This window comes from Lethenteron reissneri, chromosome 53 (genome assembly GCF_015708825.2).
Source record: "Lethenteron reissneri isolate LAM-NWPU_2019-01 chromosome 53, ASM1570882v1, whole genome shotgun sequence".
Classification (NCBI taxonomy): domain Eukaryota; kingdom Metazoa; phylum Chordata; class Hyperoartia; order Petromyzontiformes; family Petromyzontidae; genus Lethenteron; species Lethenteron reissneri.
This window is the reverse complement of record NC_083831.1, coordinates 1,572,045-1,590,429: the sequence shown is the minus strand read 5'-3', so window position 1 is coordinate 1,590,429 and position 18,385 is coordinate 1,572,045. Positions and strand designations below refer to the sequence as shown.

Here is an 18,385-nt window from a genome sequence, read left to right as displayed (position 1 = left end):
CCCTCGTGTGCTGTGCCGGCCTTCATAGGTGCTCGCTAACAGCACTTGCCCCTACAGTCTGTTAAGACTATGCTGGGGATCTTTGTCCACACACACACTCACACACACACTCACGCACACTCACACACATTCACACACACATTCAACAACAACAACCGCCATTCGCCACGAAGTGGCGGTGACGTTACCACGACGCTTGTGCCAGGCTATGTGCACCTTGAGGCCACGTGAAGTGTCGAACGCCCGCTGGCAAGGAGGTCACGGGGCAGACCCAGGTGCCACGGGTCGACTGACTGAGATGACTGAGATCACTCACACACTCACACACACTCACACACTCATACACTCATACACTCACACACTCATACACTCACACACTCACACACTCACACACTCACACACTCATACACTCACACACTCATACACTCACACACTCATACACTCACACACTCATACACTCACACACTCATACACTCACACACTCATACACACACTCTCACACTCACACTCTCACACTCTCACACTCTCACACTCTCACACACTCACACTCACACTCTCACACACTCATACACACACACACACACTCTCACACACACACACCCTCACACCCTCACACACTAAACAAAGACAAAGATAACAAAGATCCCCTATATAGCCTTAACAGACTGTAGGGGCAAGTGCTGTTAGCGAGCACCTATGAAGGCCGGAACGGTACACGAGGGGGTGGGTGGCCAGCACCACGCCCTACCGCCTTTGTCTCCCCAGTGGCGATGTTTACACAGCGCACCAGGTACTCATTTAAGGCTGAGTCGACCTAGGGGGAGGCCCAGGACCTGTTCAGATAATCGTCACTGGTGTTGGCCGTGAGCGGGAATCGAACCCGGGTCGCCAGGTTCATAGCGCAGCGCGCTAACCGCTACACTACCGCTCCCCACAACACGCACTCACACATACATACAAACACACTCACACACACTCACACACACTCTCACACACTTACACACATTCACACACACTCACACACACTCACACACACACATACTCACGCACACTCACACACACACACTCACATACAAACACACTCACACACACACTCATACACACACACTCACACACACTCTCACACACTCACACACTTACTCACACACACACACTCTCACGCACACTCACTCACACACGCACTCACACACACACTCACACACACTCTCACACACACTCACACACACTCACACACACACGCACTCACACTCACACACACTCACACATACTCACACACACTCACACACACATACTCACACACACACGTACTCACACTCACACACACACACGCACTCACATACACACACACATACTCACACACACTCTCACACACACTTACACACACTCTCACACACACTCACTCACACTCACACACACATACTCACACACACTCACACACACTCTCACACACACTCACACACACTCACACACACATACTCACACACACAACAACAACCGCCATTCGCCACTAAGTGGCGGTGACGTCACCACGATGCTTGTGCCAGGCCAAGTGCACCTTGAGGCCACGTGAAGTGTCGAAAGCCCGCTGGCAGGAGGTCACGGGGCAGACCCAGCAGGTGCCACGGGTCGACTGACCGAGATGACCGAGATGACTGGCTGATGCACCACCTGTGCCCCCTACTGTGCCAACTTGCTGTGCTTTAGCCACCCGGCGCTCCGCTCGTTGTTGTGAGCGTCGCTCCTCCGCCCTCCGTTGTTGTTGGAGGGCGACTGCCTCCAACTGCCCAGTAGCGTCCTTCACGAGCCTCCTCCACTGAGGCCGATCTTGACACCGCTGGTACCAGTCATCGGCAAGTCCACTCAGCTCCACGTCCTCCTGTACCACATCACTCCATCTCTTCTCCAGCCCGTGCCGCGCCCGTCTAGCCCCCTCGATCCGGCCGAACAAAAGCTGTTTAGGCATGCGGTGGCTGGGCATGCGGGCTACATGACCCAGCCAACGCAGCCTTGCCTGCCGGAGGAGCTCACTGATGGGACTTTGCCCAGATCTTTCAAGGATTTGTGAGCTCCTCACACAATCCAGCCTGGTTAAACCCAGGATGGATCGTAGGCAGGCCAGCCTAAATGTTTCCAACCGGCGAAGATGCTCCACCAGGGGGGTCCACGTCTCGCAAGCGTAGAGAAGGGAGGGAATGACCGTGGCCGAGAAGACCTGAAGCTTCGTGCGGAGCGACAGACCAGGTAGCTTCCACACAGCGTTACGCAACCGATGAAAAGATATTGCCGCTCGACTGATTCGGAGTGAGACCTCTGCTGATAGACTGGAGCCGGTCATAAGCACACTGCCCAGGTATGGGAAACTCTCCACTCTCTCCACAACTGCCCCATCACCAATTGGGAGTTGTGGGGGTGGAGTGTCCGATGGTACAAAATACCCAGGCAGGTGCTTAGTTTTGGTGGGGCTGATGGTAAGGCCCCACCTCTTGGTGGCACGCTCCAGTCTCAGCAGCAGCGTCTCCAACTCCTCTTCTGAATGAGCAGCTATTACCAAATCATCGGCATACATAACGTGGTTGACCAATAGGGAGCCATCCCTTGATCGCACCCGGGCGTCGATCAGCCTCCCATTGTATCTGTACCAAATGGAAATTCCTCCGGTACAGCTATTGAAGGCTTCACGAACTACGCGGTCAAAATAGATGTTAAATAACTCACACACACTCACACACACTCACACACACTCACACACACTTACACACACTCTCACACACACTCACACACACTCACACACACACTCACACACACTCACACACACTCACACACACTCACACACACACTCACACACACTCACACACACACACTCACACACACTTACACACACTCTCACACACACTCACACACACTCACACACACACTCACACACACTCACACACACACTCACACACACTCACACACACTCACACACACACTCACACACACTCACACACACTCACACACACACTCACACACACTCACACACACACACACTCACACACAAAGACAAAGACGGAGACAAAGACAAGCGCCACAGCAGCGCGTCTCCGCCTTTGTCTCCCCGGCGCTCGTTGTGCACCCACCGAACCGCGCGCTCATTTGAGGCCGAGTCGACCTAGACGAGGTTCCGCGGCGCGCTCAGTGACTCCACGCAAAGAACTCCACGTTGGTTCGCGCGCACCACGCGAGGCGATTGTTGCAGCTCGCGGGGGGGGGGAGGGGGGGGGCACGGGAGGACGGCGAGTTGCTCAACGCGCCCTGAAGACGTCAATAAAGAAACCATCGAACCCGTGCCGTCTGTACCCGTGCCGTCTGTACCCGTGCCATATATACCCGTGCCGTCTGTACCCGTGCGGTATGTACCCGTGCCGTCTGTACTCGTGCCATCTATACCCGTGCCGAGCCCCGTGCTGTCTGTACCCGTGCCGTCTGTACCCGTGCTGTCTGTGCCCGTGCCGTCTGTACCCGTGCCATATATACCCGTGCCGAGCCCCGTGCTGTCTGTACCCGTGCCGTCTGTACCCGTGCTGTCTGTACCCGTGCTGTCTGTACCCGTGCCATCTATACCCGTGCCGTCTGTACCCGTGCCGTGCTGAGCCCCGTGCTGTCTGTACCCGTGCCGTCTGTACCCGTGCCATCTGCACCCGTGACATCTGTACCCGTGCCATCTGTACCCGCGCTGAACCCCGTGCTGTCTGTACCAGTGCCGTCTGTACCCGTGCCATCTGTACCCGTGCTGAGCCCCGTGCTGTCTGTACCCGTGCTGTCTGTACCCGTGCCATCTGTACCCGTGCCATCTGTATCCGTGCTGAGCCCCGTGCTGTCTATACCCGTGCCGAGCCCCGTGCCGTCTGTACCCGTGCCATCTGTACCCGTGCTGAGCCCCGTGCTGTCTATACCCGTGCCAAGCCCCGTGCTGTCTGTACCCGTGCCGTCTGTACCCGTGCTGAGCCTCGTGCCGTCTGTACCCGTGCCATCTGTACCCGTGCCGAGCCCCGTGCTGTCTGTACCCGTGCCGTCTGTACCTGTGCCATCTGTACCCGTGCCGTCTGTACCCGTGCCATCTATACCCGTGCCATCTGTACCCGTGCCATCTGTACCCGTGCCATCTGTCCCCGTGCCGTGCTGAGCCCCGTGCCGTCTGTACCCGTGCCGTCTGTACCCGTGCCGTTTGTACCCGTGCCGTCTGTACCCGTGCCGAGCCGAGTGCTGTCTGTACCCGTGCTGTCTGTACCCATGCTGTCTGTACCCGTGCTGAGCCCCGTGCCGTCTGTACCCGTGCCGTCTGTACCCGTGCCGTCTGTACCCGTGCCGTGCTGAGTCCCGTGTTGTCTGTAGCCGTGCTGAGCCCCGTGCCGTCTGTACCCGTGCCGTCTGTACCCGTGCTGAGCCCCGTGCCGTCTGTACCCGTGCCATCTGTACCCATGCTGAGGCCCGTGCCATCTGTACCCGTGCCGTCTGTACCCGTGCTGAGCCCTGTGCCGTCTGTACCCGTGCCATCTATACCCGTGCCGAGCCCCGTGCCATCTGTACCCGTGCCATCTGTACCCGTGCTGAAGCCCGTGCCGTCTGTATCCGTGCCATCTATACCCGTGCCATCTGTACCCGTGCCATCTGTACCCGTGCCGTGCCGAGCCCCGTGCCGTCTGTACCCGTGCCGTCTGTACCCGTGCCGTCTGTACCCGTGCCGAACCCCATGCTGTCTGTACCCGTGCCGTCTGTACCCGTGCCATATATACCCGTGCCGAGCCCCGTGTTGTCTGTACCCGTGCCATCTGCACCCGTGCCATCTGTACCCGTGCCATCTGTACCCGCGCTGAGCCCCGTGCTGTCTGTACCCGTGCCGTCTGTACCCGTGCCATCTGTACCCGTGCTGAGCCCCGTGCTGTCTGTACCCGTGCTGTCTGTACCCGTGCCATCTGTACCCGTGCCATCTGTATCCGTGCTGAGCCCCGTGCTGTCTATACCCGTGCCGAGCCCCGTGCCGTCTGTACCCGTGCCATCTGCACCCGTGCTGAGCCCCGTGCTGTCTATACCCGTGCCGAGCCCGTGCCGTCTGTACCCGTGCCGTCTGTACCCGTGCCGAGCCCCGTGCTGTCTGTACCCGTGCCGTCTGTACCCGTGCTGAGCCCCGTGCTGTCTATACCCGTGCTGACCCCCGTGCCGTCTGTACCCGTGCCATCTGTACCCGTGCTGAGCCCCGTGCTGTCTATACCCGTGCTGAGCCCCGTGCCGTCTGTACCCGTGCCATCTGTACCCGTGCCGAGCCCCGTGGTGTCTGTACCCGTGCCGTCTGTACCTGTGCCATCTGTACCCGTGCCGTCTGTACCCGTGCCATCTATACCCATGCCATCTGTACCCGTGCCATCTGTACCCGTGCCATCTGTACCCGTGCCGTGCTGAGCCCCGTGCCGTCTGTACCCGTGCCGTCTGTACCCGTGCCGTCTGTACCTGTGCCGAACCCCGTGTAGTCTGTACCCGTGCCGTCTGTACCCGTGCCGAACCCCGTGTAGTCTGTACCCGTGCCGTCTGTACCCGTGCCGAACCCCGTGTAGTCTGTACCTGTGCCGAGCCCCGTGTAGTCTGTACACGTGCCGTCTGTACCCGTGCCGTCTGTACCCGTGCCGAACCCCATGCTGTCTGTACCCGTGCCGTCTGTACCCGTGCCGTGCTGAGCCCCGTACCGTCTGTACCCGTGCCATCAATACCCGTGCCGTCTGTACTCGTGCCGTGCTGAGCCCCGTGCTGTCTGTACCCGTGCCGTCTGTACCCGTGCCGTCTGTACCCGTGCCATCTGTACCCGCGCTGAGCCCAGTGCTGTCTGTACCTGTGCCATCTGTACCCGTGCCGTCTGTACCCGTGCCATCTATACCCGTGCCATCTGTACCCGTGCCATCTGTACCCGTGCAATCTGTACCCGTGCCGTGCTGAGCCCCGTGCCATCTGTACCCGTGCCGTCTGTACCCGTGCCGTCTGTACCCGTGCCGAACCCCGTGTAGTCTGTACCCGTGCCGTCTGTACCCGTACCATATATACCCGTGCCGAGCCCCGTGTAGTCTGTATCCGTGCCGTCTGTACCCGTGCCGTCTGTACCCGTGCCGTCTGTACCCGTGCCGAGCCGAGTGCTGTCTGTACCCGTGCTGTCTGTACCCATGCTGTCTGTACCCGTGCTGAGCCCCGTGCCGTCTGTACCCGTGCCGTCTGTACCCGTGCCGTGCTGAGTTCCGTGTTGTCTGTACCCGTGCTGAGCCCCGTGCCGTCTGTACCCGTGCCGTCTGTACCCGTGCTGAGCCCCGTGCCGTCTGTACCCGTGCCATCTGTACCCATGCTGAGGCCCGTGCCATCTGTACCCGTGCCGTCCGTACCCGTGCTGAGCCCCGTGCCGTCTGTACCCGTGCCATCTATACTCGTGCCGAGCCCCGTGCCATCTGTACCCGTGCCATCTGTACCCGTGCTGAAGCCCGTGCCGTCTGTATCCGTGCCATCTATACCCGTGCCATCTGTACCCGTGCCATCTGTACCCGTGCCGTGCTGAGCCCCGTGCCGTCTGTACCCGTGCCGTCTGTACCCGTGCCGTCTGTACCCGTGCCGAACCCCATGCTGTCTGTACCCGTGCCGTCTGTACCCGTGCCATATATACCCGTGCCGAGCCCCGTGTTGTCTGTACCCGTGCCATCTGCACCCGTGCCATCTGTACCCGTGCCATCTGTACCCGCGCTGAGCCCGGTGCTGTCTGTACCCGTGCCGTCTGTACCCGTGCCATCTGTACCCGTGCTGAGCCCCGTGCTGTCTGTACCCGTGCTGTCTGTACCCGTGCCATCTGTACCCGTGCCATCTGTATCCGTGCTGAGCCCCGTGCTGTCTATACCCGTGCCGAGCCCCGTGCCGTCTGTACCCGTGCCATCTGTACCCGTGCTGAGCCCCGTGCTGTCTATACCCGTGCCGAGCCCCGTGCCGTCTGTACCCGTGCCGTCTGTACCCGTGCCGAGCCCCGTGCTGTCTGTACCCGTGCCGTCTGTACCCGTGCTGAGCCCCGTGCTGTCTATACCCGTGCTGACCCCGTGCCGTCTGTACCCGTGCCATCTGTACCCGTGCTGAGCCCCGTGCTGTCTATACCCGTGCCGTCTGTACCTGTGCCATCTGTACCCGTGCCGTCTGTACCCGTGCCATCTATACCCATGCCATCTGTACCCCGTGCCGTCTGTACCCGTGCCATCTGTACCCGTGCCGAGCCCCGTGCTGTCTGTACCCGTGCCGTCTGTACCTGTGCCATCTGTACCCGTGCCGTCTGTACCCGTGCCATCTATACCCATGCCATCTGTACCCGTGCCATCTGTACCCGTGCCATCTGTACCCGTGCCGTGCTGAGCCCCGTGCCGTCTGTACCCGTGCCGTCTGTACCCGTGCCGTCTGTACCCGTGCCGAACCCCGTGTAGTCTGTACCCGTGCCGTCTGTACCCGTGCCGAACCCCGTGTAGTCTGTACCCGTGCCGTCTGTACCCGTGCCGAACCCCGTGTAGTCTGTACCCGTGCCGAGCCCCGTGTAGTCTGTACACGTGCCGTCTGTACCCGTGCCGTCTGTACCCGTGCCGAACCCCATGCTGTCTGTACCCGTGCCGTCTGTACCCGTGCCGTCTGTACCCGTACCATATATACCCGTGCCGAGCCCCGTGTAGTCTGTATCCGTGCCGTCTGTACCCGTGCCGTCTGTACCCGTGCCGTCTGTACCCGTGCCGAGCCGAGTGCTGTCTGTACCCGTGCTGTCTGTACCCATGCTGTCTGTACCCGTGCTGAGCCCCGTGCCATCTGTACCCGTGCCGTCTGTACCCGTGCCGTGCTGAGTCCCGTGTTGTCTGTACCCGTGCCGTCTGTACCCGTGCCGTGCTGAGCCCCGTGCCGTCTGTACCCGTGCCATCTGTACCCGTGCCGTCTGTACCCGTGCCGAACCCCGTGTAGTCTGTACCCGTGCCGTCTGTACCCGTACCATATATACCCGTGCCGAGCCCCGTGTAGTCTGTATCCGTGCCGTCTGTACCCGTGCCGTCTGTACCCGTGCCGTCTGTACCCGTGCCGAGCCGAGTGCTGTCTGTACCCGTGCTGTCTGTACCCATGCTGTCTGTACCCGTGCTGAGCCCCGTGCCGTCTGTACCCGTGCCGTCTGTACCCGTGCCGTGCTGAGTCCCGTGTTGTCTGTACCCGTGCTGAGCCCCGTGCCGTCTGTACCCGTGCCGTCTGTACCCGTGCTGAGCCCCGTGCCGTCTGTACCCGTGCCATCTGTACCCATGCTGAGGCCCGTGCCATCTGTACCCGTGCCGTCTGTACCCGTGCTGAGCCCAGTGCCATCTGTACCCGTGCCATCTATACCCGTGCCGAGCCCCGTGCCATCTGTACCCGTGCCATCTGTACCCGTGCCATCTGTACCCGTGCCATCTGTACCCGTGCCGTGCTGAGCCCCGTGCCGTCTGTACCCGTGCCGTCTGTACCCATGCCGTCTGTACCCGTGCCGAACCCCATGCTGTCTGTACCCGTGCCGTCTGTACCCGTGCCATATATACCCGTGCCGAGCCCCGTGTTGTCTGTACCCGTGCCATCTGCACCCGTGCCATCTTTACCCGTGCCATCTGTACCCGCGCTGAGCCCCGTGCTGTCTGTACCCGTGCCGTCTGTACCCGTGCCATCTGTACCCGTGCTGAGCCCCGTGCTGTCTGTACCCGTGCTGTCTGTACCCGTGCCATCTGTACCCGTGCCATCTGTATCCGTGCTGAGCCCCGTGCTGTCTATACCCGTGCCGAGCCCCGTGCCGTCTGTACCCGTGCCATCTGTACCCGTGCTGAGCCCCGTGCTGTCTATACCCGTGCCGAGCCCCGTGCCGTCTGTACCCGTGCCGTCTGTACCCGTGCCGAGCCCCGTGCTGTCTGTACCCGTGCCGTCTGTACCCGTGCTGAGCCCCGTGCTGTCTATACCCGTGCTGACCCCCGTGCCGTCTGTACCCGTGCCATCTGTACCCGTGCTGAGCCCCGTGCCGTCTGTACCCGTGCCATCTGTACCCGTGCCGAGCCCCGTGCTGTATGTTCCCGTGCCGTCTGTACCTGTGCCATCTGTACCCGTGCCGTCTGTACCCGTGCCATCTATACCCATGCCATCTGTACCCGTGCCATCTGTACCCGTGCCATCTGTACCCGTGCCGTGCTGAGCCCCGTGCCGTCTGTACCCGTGCCGTCTGTACCCGTGCCGTCTGTACCCGTGCCGAACCCCGTGTAGTCTGTACCCGTGCCGTCTGTACCCGTGCCGAACCCCGTGTAGTCTGTACCCGTGCCGTCTGTACCCGTGCCGAACCCCGTGTAGTCTGTACCCGTGCCGAGCCCCGTGTAGTCTGTACACGTGCCGTCTGTACCCGTGCCGTCTGTACCCGTGCCGAACCCCATGCTGTCTGTACCCGTGCCGTCTGTACCCGTGCCGTCTGTACCCGTACCATATATACCCGTGCCGAGCCCCGTGTAGTCTGTATCCGTGCCGTCTGTACCCGTGCCAAACCCCGTGTAGTCTGTACCCGTGCCGTCTGTACCCGTACCATATATACCCGTGCCGAGCCCCGTGTAGTCTGTATCCGTGCCGTCTGTACCCGTGCCGTCTGTACCCGTGCCGTCTGTACCCGTGCCGAGCCGAGTGCTGTCTGTACCCGTGCTGTCTGTACCCATGCTGTCTGTACCCGTGCTGAGTCCCGTGTTGTCTGTACCCGTGCCGTCTGTACCCGTGCCGTGCTGAGCCCCGTGCCGTCTGTACCCGTGCCGTCTGTACCCGTGCTGAGCCCCGTGCTGTCTGTACCCGTGCCATCTGTACCCATGCTGAGGCCCGTGCCGTCTGTACCCGTGCCGTCTGTACCCGTGCTGAGCCCCGTGCCGTCTGTACCCGTGCCATCTATACCCGTGCCGAGCCCCGTGCCGTCTGTACCCGTGCCATCTGTACCCGTGCTGAAGCCCGTGCCGTCTGTACCCGTGCCATCTATACCCGTGCATCTGTACCCGTGCCATCTGTACCCGTGCCGTGCTGAGCCCCGTGCCGTCTGTACCCGTGCCGTCTGTACCCGTGCCGTCTGTACCCGTGCCGAACCCCATGCTGTCTGTACCCGTGCCGTCTGTACCCGTGCCATATATACCCGTGCCGAGCCCCGTGCCGTCTGTACCCGTGCCATCTGTACCCGTGCTGAAGCCCGTGCCGTCTGTACCCGTGCCATCTATACCCGTGCATCTGTACCCGTGCCGTCTGTACCCGTGCCGTCTGTACCCGTGCCGTCTGTACCCGTGCCGAACCCCATGCTGTCTGTACCCGTGCCGTCTGTACCCGTGCCATATATACCCGTGCCGAGCCCCGTGTTGTCTGTACCCGTGCCGTCTGTACACGTGCCGTTTGTACCCGTGCCGAGCCCCGTGCTGTCTGTACCCGTGCTGAGCCCCGTGCCGTCTGTACCCGTGCCGTCTGTACCCGTGCCGTGCTGAGTCCAGTGTTGTCTGTACCCGTGCTGAGCCTCGTGCCGTCTGTACCCGTGCCGTCTGTACCCGTGCCATCTGTACCCGTGCTGAGGCCCGTGCCGTCTGTACCCGTGCCGTCTGTACCCGTGCTGAGCCCCGTGCCGTCTGTACCCGTGCCATCTATACCCGTGCCGAGCCCCGTGCCGTCTGTACCCGTGCCAGCGCGTAATGGTGACTCGTGGACTACTCGAGCCTGAGTTGCATTGTGTGTGTAGTGTGGTGTATGTAGTGTGTGTGTGGTGTGTGGTAAGGTTGTGCACATTGCTGAGTAATAATGGCGATTGATTCATTTGGTGAGAATGATTGGCCTGACGCCTGCTGCTGTATATTTGCGGTTTGCGTGTCTCTCTCCCCGTGGTCGCGTGGATTTTTCTCCGGCTCCTCCGGTTCTTTTTTTTGCCCGACACGTTGAGAATCACGCGCTTAAGAGTTTTTGGCATTTTTTTATTTCCACCCGACGACGACGGCGACGACGACAAGCGACTTCGTTGAGCTCTCATTTGTGAAAGCCAGGTCGCGTCTGAACAAGAGCTCCTACGTAGCTCAGTGAAAAGTGATGAGTCGTGACGAGCGATTAGTGAGTGGTGGTGATGGTGGTGGTGATGATGGTGGTGGTGCTGGTGATATCATAAAGTGGGTTAGAGGAGGCAGGGCCCACGAGCGAACGCCACCGCTCCATCATAGGATGCGGATGGCTGGGTGTGGGGGGGGTGTGGGGGGGGTATGGGTCCACCGCGTTCGCTGTGGCACAGCCAAAGCCCCAGCCACGAGTCCACAGGCGCGGCGGCGGCTGAGCGGAGCCCCCCCCCCCCCCTCTCCTCCCCTTGGCCAGTAACATCCGCGGCGTTGGGGACTTGTGGAGAGTTTCTCCCCAAACACCCCCCCCCCTCTCCCCTCTGCTTTGGGCGAGGTTCTGCCGGCTCGCTCAGCGGAGCTGGCGAGGATTTCTCGCGCGCCGGGTTCGAGGAGGTGGTGGCGGTGGTGGTGGTGGCCCCTTTGAAGAGGTGACGCGAAATCCGCCGTGGCAGCAGCGGTGGTTGGCGGGGGGGGGCTCCTCCGTGCTACGGCTGGGATCGGGGGGGGGGTGGCTTCAGAAGGTCTCGCAGGCGGTGTGCGCCGCGGAGCACGGCTGGCACTCGCAGCTGACGGCCACGGGGAACGTGAAGTGCGGGTCCACGTTGGCGCGGCACATTGGCAAGCGCACGGTGCGCGGCCGCGTCTCGTTGTAGGTGCACACGCGGTGGTGAGCCTCCACGAAGGGCGGCTCCAGCGTGGGCTTCTGTGGCCACGGGGGGACACGGGGGGACACGCGGGGGACACGTGGGGGGACACGGGGGGACACGTGGGGGGACACGGGGGGACACGTGGGGGACACATGGGGGGACACGGGGGGTTACGTGGGGAGACACATGAGACACACGTGACACACTTGAAGACCCCTGTGAGGATTGCCTTGACAGACTGTTGGAGCAGCAAAGTGCTGTGAGCAGCCCATGCATCCGTCGGAGGGGTCGATAAAATGTGTTCCGCTTTGTGTGGAAGTCGACATCGGTTCCCTTATGGACGGACTCGCCCCCCACCGTGTTAGGAACGTGAAATCGCCACCACTGGGTGAGGAGTGTAGGTATCAGGTGAACACCGTCTCGACGTCAAGCAAAGATCTACAATCTCGTACAGGACCCTGCCGTGGAACCGCCCCGGTCCAGACCTTCCACGCCGTGGCCACGTGACCGAATCAGGGGCCGTGTGGCCACGTGACCGAATCAGGGACCGTGTGGCCACGTGACCGAATCAGGGGCCGTGTGGCCACGTGACCGAATCAGGGGCCGTGTGGCCACGTGACCGAATCGGGGACCAAATGGCGCCATCGGAGATTCGGCGGTCCTGCGATTGGCGCGACCACGAACCGTCGATACTCTTAGGTTGTTTTGTTAAAGTCACGTAGGTAAAAAATAAATTATAGAAATAAAATAACAAATATATTTTTCCCTATAATAAATATTTTATTTCTATTATTATTTATATTATTATTTATAGTATTTTTATTGCTTATTTTTATTTTTTACCTACGTGACTTTACCGAAAAAACCTAAGAGTATGTATGAATCCTTGCAGTCACGAAAGCTTCAAATCTAGAACGAACCGTCGAGCCACACCGTCAACAACGCCGCCGCCGCCTTTACTCCTTTCAAGGAGCAGGAACAGTCGAGATCCACTCTGCGTCTTCAATGTGCTGACAGTTAAATCCATACGAAAGAGGAGGAGGGGGAGGAGGGGGTTGGTGGAGCAGGAGGAATAAGCGAGTCGAGCACGGCCACGCTATTTTTTAAATCCTTTATATTAAGTTCACTTGCTTGCTTGCTTGCGCGCTTACGACCGTGCAAATCTTTCGGTCGTTTTTTTAACCCACTTCCCGTGATCCAATCGAGCTGACATTTTGCACACAGACTCATTATGCGTGACAATTTATTTTCGTGAAAATTTTTTTCCAAAATTTTACACTTTTTAGGAAAAAATAAATTATATTTAATCACCAATTGCTTAATGGTGGCAGGCAATCATCTGACCCATAGGTGGCAGCCATCTCAAGCCAGAGGACGAGAGGACTCTAGCCGCCACGTATATAAAAGATTTATAGTGGAAAACTTTGTTTTTACGGGTTAATTTTTTACTATTTACAAACTATTTTTTGTGTTGGACCAAGTGAGGCCCACTGAGCTACGTGGCACTACGACAGAAGCGACATGGACATCACAAACGACGGCCAAACCACGTGGGTCATCGTCGTGCGGGGAATGTGTAGCAGCGAAAACACTCGACACTCGTGATGCTAAAAGTGGAAGGAAAAACCGGAGGGCCCGGAGAAAAATCCGCGTGACCACCACTGGGAGAGAGAGAGACGCATACTTCAAATATACAGAAGCAGGCATCGTCAGGGTCGGGATCGAACCCATGACCTCCTGTAGACCAGGCGAGGTAGTCAACATCTTACCACTGGGAGAGAGAGACGCAGACTTCAAATATACAGCAGCAGGCATCGTCAGGGTCGGGATCTAACCCACGACCTCCTGTAGACCAGGCGAGGTAGTTAACATCTCATCACTGGGATAAAGAGACGCAGACTTTAAATATACAGAAGCAGGCGACCTCCTGTATACCAGGCGAGGTAGTTAACATCTAATATCCACCGTTGCGCTGCAGGGTGGCCATCACCACGCCCCTGGCCGCCTTTGTCTCCTCAGTGGCAAGGTTTACACGTCGCACCAGGTACTCATTTGAGGCTGAGTCGACCTAGGGGGGAAGGCCCAGGACCGGTTCATAAATAGGCAACTGCTTGAGAAGAGATTTTCCCCTTTTTTCTGGCAACAAACAGGTGTGTTTAAGATGTTAAAACACCAAACTGAAACCTTTTTACAAGGAATCGTGTCTGCATTAGCCACAATACAGCTGCCTAGTCTCGGCTCCAAAGAAAGCTGTCTCTGGTGTGGACCAATCAGTTTCAAAGACAATGCATTTATTATCAGAGTATGTTTTTTGCTTGCATTCTGACCACAAGCATTGTGGTTAATGCAGACATGATTCCTCGAAAAATATTTCCGTTTGGTATTTTAACATCTTAAACGGTTGTTTTGTTGCCAGAAAAAATGGGAAAACCTATTCTCATATTTCGGCGCTGGCAAAGGAAGAGGTGAAGCGACTGCTTCTTCGTCCTGAGCGGAAATCAAAATCGGATTGCCAAGTTCGCAGCGCAGCACGCTAACCACTGCACCACCGCTCCGCCACGCCTAGACACAGACACGCCGCACCACACACAGTGACACAACAACAACAGCCGCCGACATTCGCCACTAAGTGGCGGTGACGTCTCCAACGCGCTTGTGCCAGGCCAGGTGCACTTTAAGGCCACGTGAAGTGTCGAAGGCTCGCTGTTGGACAGGAAATCACGAAACAGGCCCAGGTGTTTTGGGTTGACTGACTGAGATGGCTGACATAGGCACCACCTGTGCTCGCTACTGCGCCAGCCAAACTTGCTACGTTTTAGCCGCTCGACGCTCCGCTCGTTATTGTGAGCGTCGCTCCTCGGCCCTCCGTTGTTGCTGGAGGGCCTCTGCCTCCAACTGCCCAGTAGCGTCCTTCACGAGCCTCCTCCTCCACAGAGGCCGATCTTGACACCGCTGGTACCGGTCGTAGGCAAGTCCACTCAGCTCCACATCCTCCTGTACCGCATCAGCTCCATCTCTTTTCTAGCCCGTTCCGTGCCCGTTCAGCACCCTCTATGCGGCCGAACAAAAGCTGTTAAGGCATGCGGTGGCTGGGCATGCGGGCTACGTGACCCAGCCAACGCAGCCTCGCCTGCCAGAGGAGCTCACTGATGGGACTGTGTCCCGATCTTGCAAGCAGCTGCTCACACAATCCATCCTGGTTAAACCCAGGATAGGATTGAAGGCAGGCGAACCTTTCCAACCGGAGCAGATGTTCCATTAGATGGATCCACGTTTCGCAAGCACAGAGAAGGGAGGGCATGACTGTGGAAGAGAAGACCCGAAGCTTCGTGCGGAGCGACATAACCAGGTAGCATAACCAGGTAGCAGCGTTACGCAAACGATGAAAAGATAATGCCGCCCGACTGATTCGGAGTGAGACGTCTGGCTGTCAAACCTGAGCTGGTCACGAACACACTGCCCAGGGACAAAAAACTTCTCCACTCTTTCCACAACTGCCCCATCACTCATAGGGAGCTGAGCGGTGGAGTATTTGATGACACAAAACACCCCGGCAGGTGCTTTGTTTGTCGTGGCGCTGGTGGTTTTGTGTGTTATGGGCGAGCCAACAAAGACAAAGATCCCCCGTGTAGCTTTAACAGACTGTTGGGGCAAGTGCTGTTAGCGAGCACCTATGAAGTGCGGAACGGCACACGAGGGGGTGGGTGACCAGCACCACACCCGGCCGCCTTTGTCTCCCCAGTGGCGCAGCGTGATGATTCTACAGGTGAGCACGGTGAGTGTAGCCAGGGGAGATGAACCTCTACAGGTGAGCGTGGTGAGTGTGGCCAGGGGAGATGAACCTCTACAGGTGAGCGTGGTGAGTGTAGCAGGGGAGATGAACATCTACAGGTGATCGTGGTGAGTGTAGCAGGGGAGATGAACCTCTACAGGTGAGCGTGGTGAGTGTAGCAGGGGAGATGAACCTCTACAGGTGAGCGTGGTGAGTGTAGCAAGAGGAGATGAACCTCTACAGGTGAGCGTGGTGAGTGTAGCAGGGGAGATGCACCTCTACAGGTGAGCGTGGTGAGTGTAGCAGAGGAGATGAACCTCTACAGGTGAGCGTGGTGAGTGTAGCAGGGGAGATGAACATCTACAGGTGAGCGTGGTGAGTGTAGCAGGGGAGATGCACCTCTACAGGTGAGCGTGGTGAGTGTAGCAGAGGAGATGAACCTCTACAGGTGAGCGTGGTGAGTGTAGCAGAGGAGATGAACCTCTACAGGTGAGCGTGGTGAGTGTAGCAGGGGAGATGAACCTCTACAGGTGAGCGTGGTGAGTGTAGCAGAGGAGATGAACCTCTACAGGTGAGCGTGGTGAGTGTAGCAGGGGAGATGAACCTCTACAGGTGAGCGTGGTGAGTGTAGCAGGTGAGATGAACCTCTACAGGTGAGCGTGGTGAGTGCAGCCAGGGGAGATGAACCTCTACAGGTGAGCGTGGTGAGTGTAGCAGGGGAGATGAACCTCTACAGGTGAGCGTGGTGAGTGTAGCAGGGGAGATGAACCTCTACAGGTGAGCGTGGTGAGTGTAGCAGGGGAGATGAACCTCTACAGGTGAGCGTGGTGAGTGTAGCAGGGGAGATGAACATCTACAGGTGAGCGTGGTGAGTGTAGCAGGGGAGATGAACCTCAACAGGTGAGCGTGGTGAGTGTAGCAGGGGGTGATGAACCTGGTGCACTGCGTGAGTGGCGGTGATTGTTGGCGCTTAACGTACGCACTGAGTTCTAAGTGTGCGGTGGTGCTGGGTGGAGGGGGGGCGAAGCGGTGAGTGAATTTGGGGGGGGGCGGTTGGGGGGCATTGTGGGGGGGGGCAGTGGGGGGGGGGCAGTGGGGGGGGGAGGGGCGGTGGGGGTCCCTTTACCTCCCAGGTCTCACAGCGGCCCCAGCACGCGTCCGTGGTGATGCGCACGCCGCGGCAGCCCGGCTTCCTCGCCACGAAGCTGAACTCGCGCACTGCGCAGCCCACGAATCCGCGGAGCTCGAGGGCGGCGCAGAGCGGCGGCGGCACGAGCAGCAGGGGCAGCAGCAGGAGGGGCAGCAGCAGGGGCAGCAGGAGGCGCCGCGAGGCGACGAGGAGCAGCAGCAGCAGCGCCACGGAGGACATCCTGCAACCCGCCACGGGCCCGCAACGCCGCCCCGTTAACATCGCCCGCAGCGGCACGGCGCGCATTGTGACCTCATCGTCGTCGTGATCATCACGCCCACCACCAGCAGTGTCATCGTCATTAACAACAACAACAACATCACCATCACCACCATCATCACCATCACCATCATCACGCCACCATCATCATCACCAGCATCATCATCACCATCACCATCACGCCCACCACCAGCATTGTCATCGTCATTAACAACAACAACAACATCATCACCACCACCATCATCATCACCACCACCACCAGCATCATCACCATCATCACGCCCACCACCAGCACTGTCATCGTCATTAACAACAACAACAACATCATCACCACCACCATCATCATCACCACCACCACCAGCATCATCACCATCATCACGCCCACCACCAGCACTGTCATCGTCATTAACAACAACATCACCACCATCATCACCATCATCATCACCATCACGCCCACCACCAGCATTATCATCGTCATTAACAACAACATCATTACCATCATCATCACCATCATCACCACCAGCAGTGTCATTGTCATTAACAACAACAACATCATCACCACCACCACCATCATCATCACCATCATCACCTCCAGCATTGTCATCGTCATTAACAACATCATCATCATCACCACCATCACCACCATCACCATCACGCCCACCACCAGCATTATCATCGTCATTAACAACATCATCTTCATCACGCCCACCACCAGTATCGTCATCGTCATTAACAACAACATCACCATCATGAGCACCACCGACATCGTCATTAACAACATCAACAACATCAACATCGTCGTCGTCACCATCGATGACGATGGGAGGTGTCACGCGCGTGGGGGTCCCGGAGACGGAGAGACGCGAGGCAGAGACACGGGGGCCACACGGAGACAAAACAGACGCGGCCACTCACACCTCACGCTCCCACGTGGCTCCGCGTGTCGGTGTCTCCTCCGCGTGTCGATGTCTCCTCCGTGTGTCGGTGTCTTCTCCTTATCCCCTCCGCGTGTCGGTGCCTCCTCCGTGAGCCCTCCGTGTGTGCACCACGCGCGGCTCCCGCCACGGCCTCTGTGCAGCAGCTGCAGCAGCAGCGCCGCTCCGCGCCCTCATCCCGCGATGACGACGGCGATGACGAGCGAGAGACTCGCGAGAAACGCGAGTCTCGGTGTGTGGGTGTCTGTGGGTGTCAGTGGGTGTCTGTGGGTGTCAGTGGGTGTCTGTGGGTGTCTGTGGGTGTCTGTGCAACGCAGTGGCGGTGAGCGAGGCGGCTTGTGGGTGTCTGTGGGTGTCTGTGGAGCGCAGTAGTGGTGAGTGAGGCTGCGTGTGGGTGTTTGTGGGTGTCTGTGTAGCGCAGTGGCGGTGAGCGAAGCTGCGTGTGGGTGTCTGTGGGTGTCTGTGGGTGTCTGTGTAGCGCAGTG

The 18,385-nt window shown here is 58.8% G+C and overlaps 1 protein-coding gene across 1 annotated transcript; it reads right to left on the bottom strand.

Annotated features, from left to right (window-relative positions):
• Window positions 1-11,652: 11,652 nt before the first annotated feature.
• LOC133356356 (glycoprotein hormone beta-5-like) lies at window positions 11,653-18,151 on the bottom strand. Its single transcript, XM_061573834.1, has 3 exons — window positions 17,883-18,151; window positions 16,684-16,927; window positions 11,653-11,841 (listed from the first exon to the last, which is right to left on the bottom strand). The coding sequence occupies exons 2-3, from the start codon at window positions 16,924-16,926 to the stop codon at window positions 11,653-11,655; spliced, it is 432 nt and encodes a 143-aa protein (XP_061429818.1). The 5' UTR covers window position 16,927; window positions 17,883-18,151.
• Window positions 18,152-18,385: the final 234 nt, after the last annotated feature.

Bases quoted from the DNA above. Each gene is read 5' to 3' on its own strand.
- LOC133356356 (XM_061573834.1), bottom strand. From the start codon at position 16,926: ATGTCCTCCGTGGCGCTGCTGCTGCTGCTCCTCGTCGCCTCGCGGCGC. The intron at 11,842-16,683 runs GTAAAGGGACCC...CCGTGGCCACAG, and splicing joins GCCGCTGTGAGACCTGGGAG to AAGCCCACGCTGGAGCCGCC.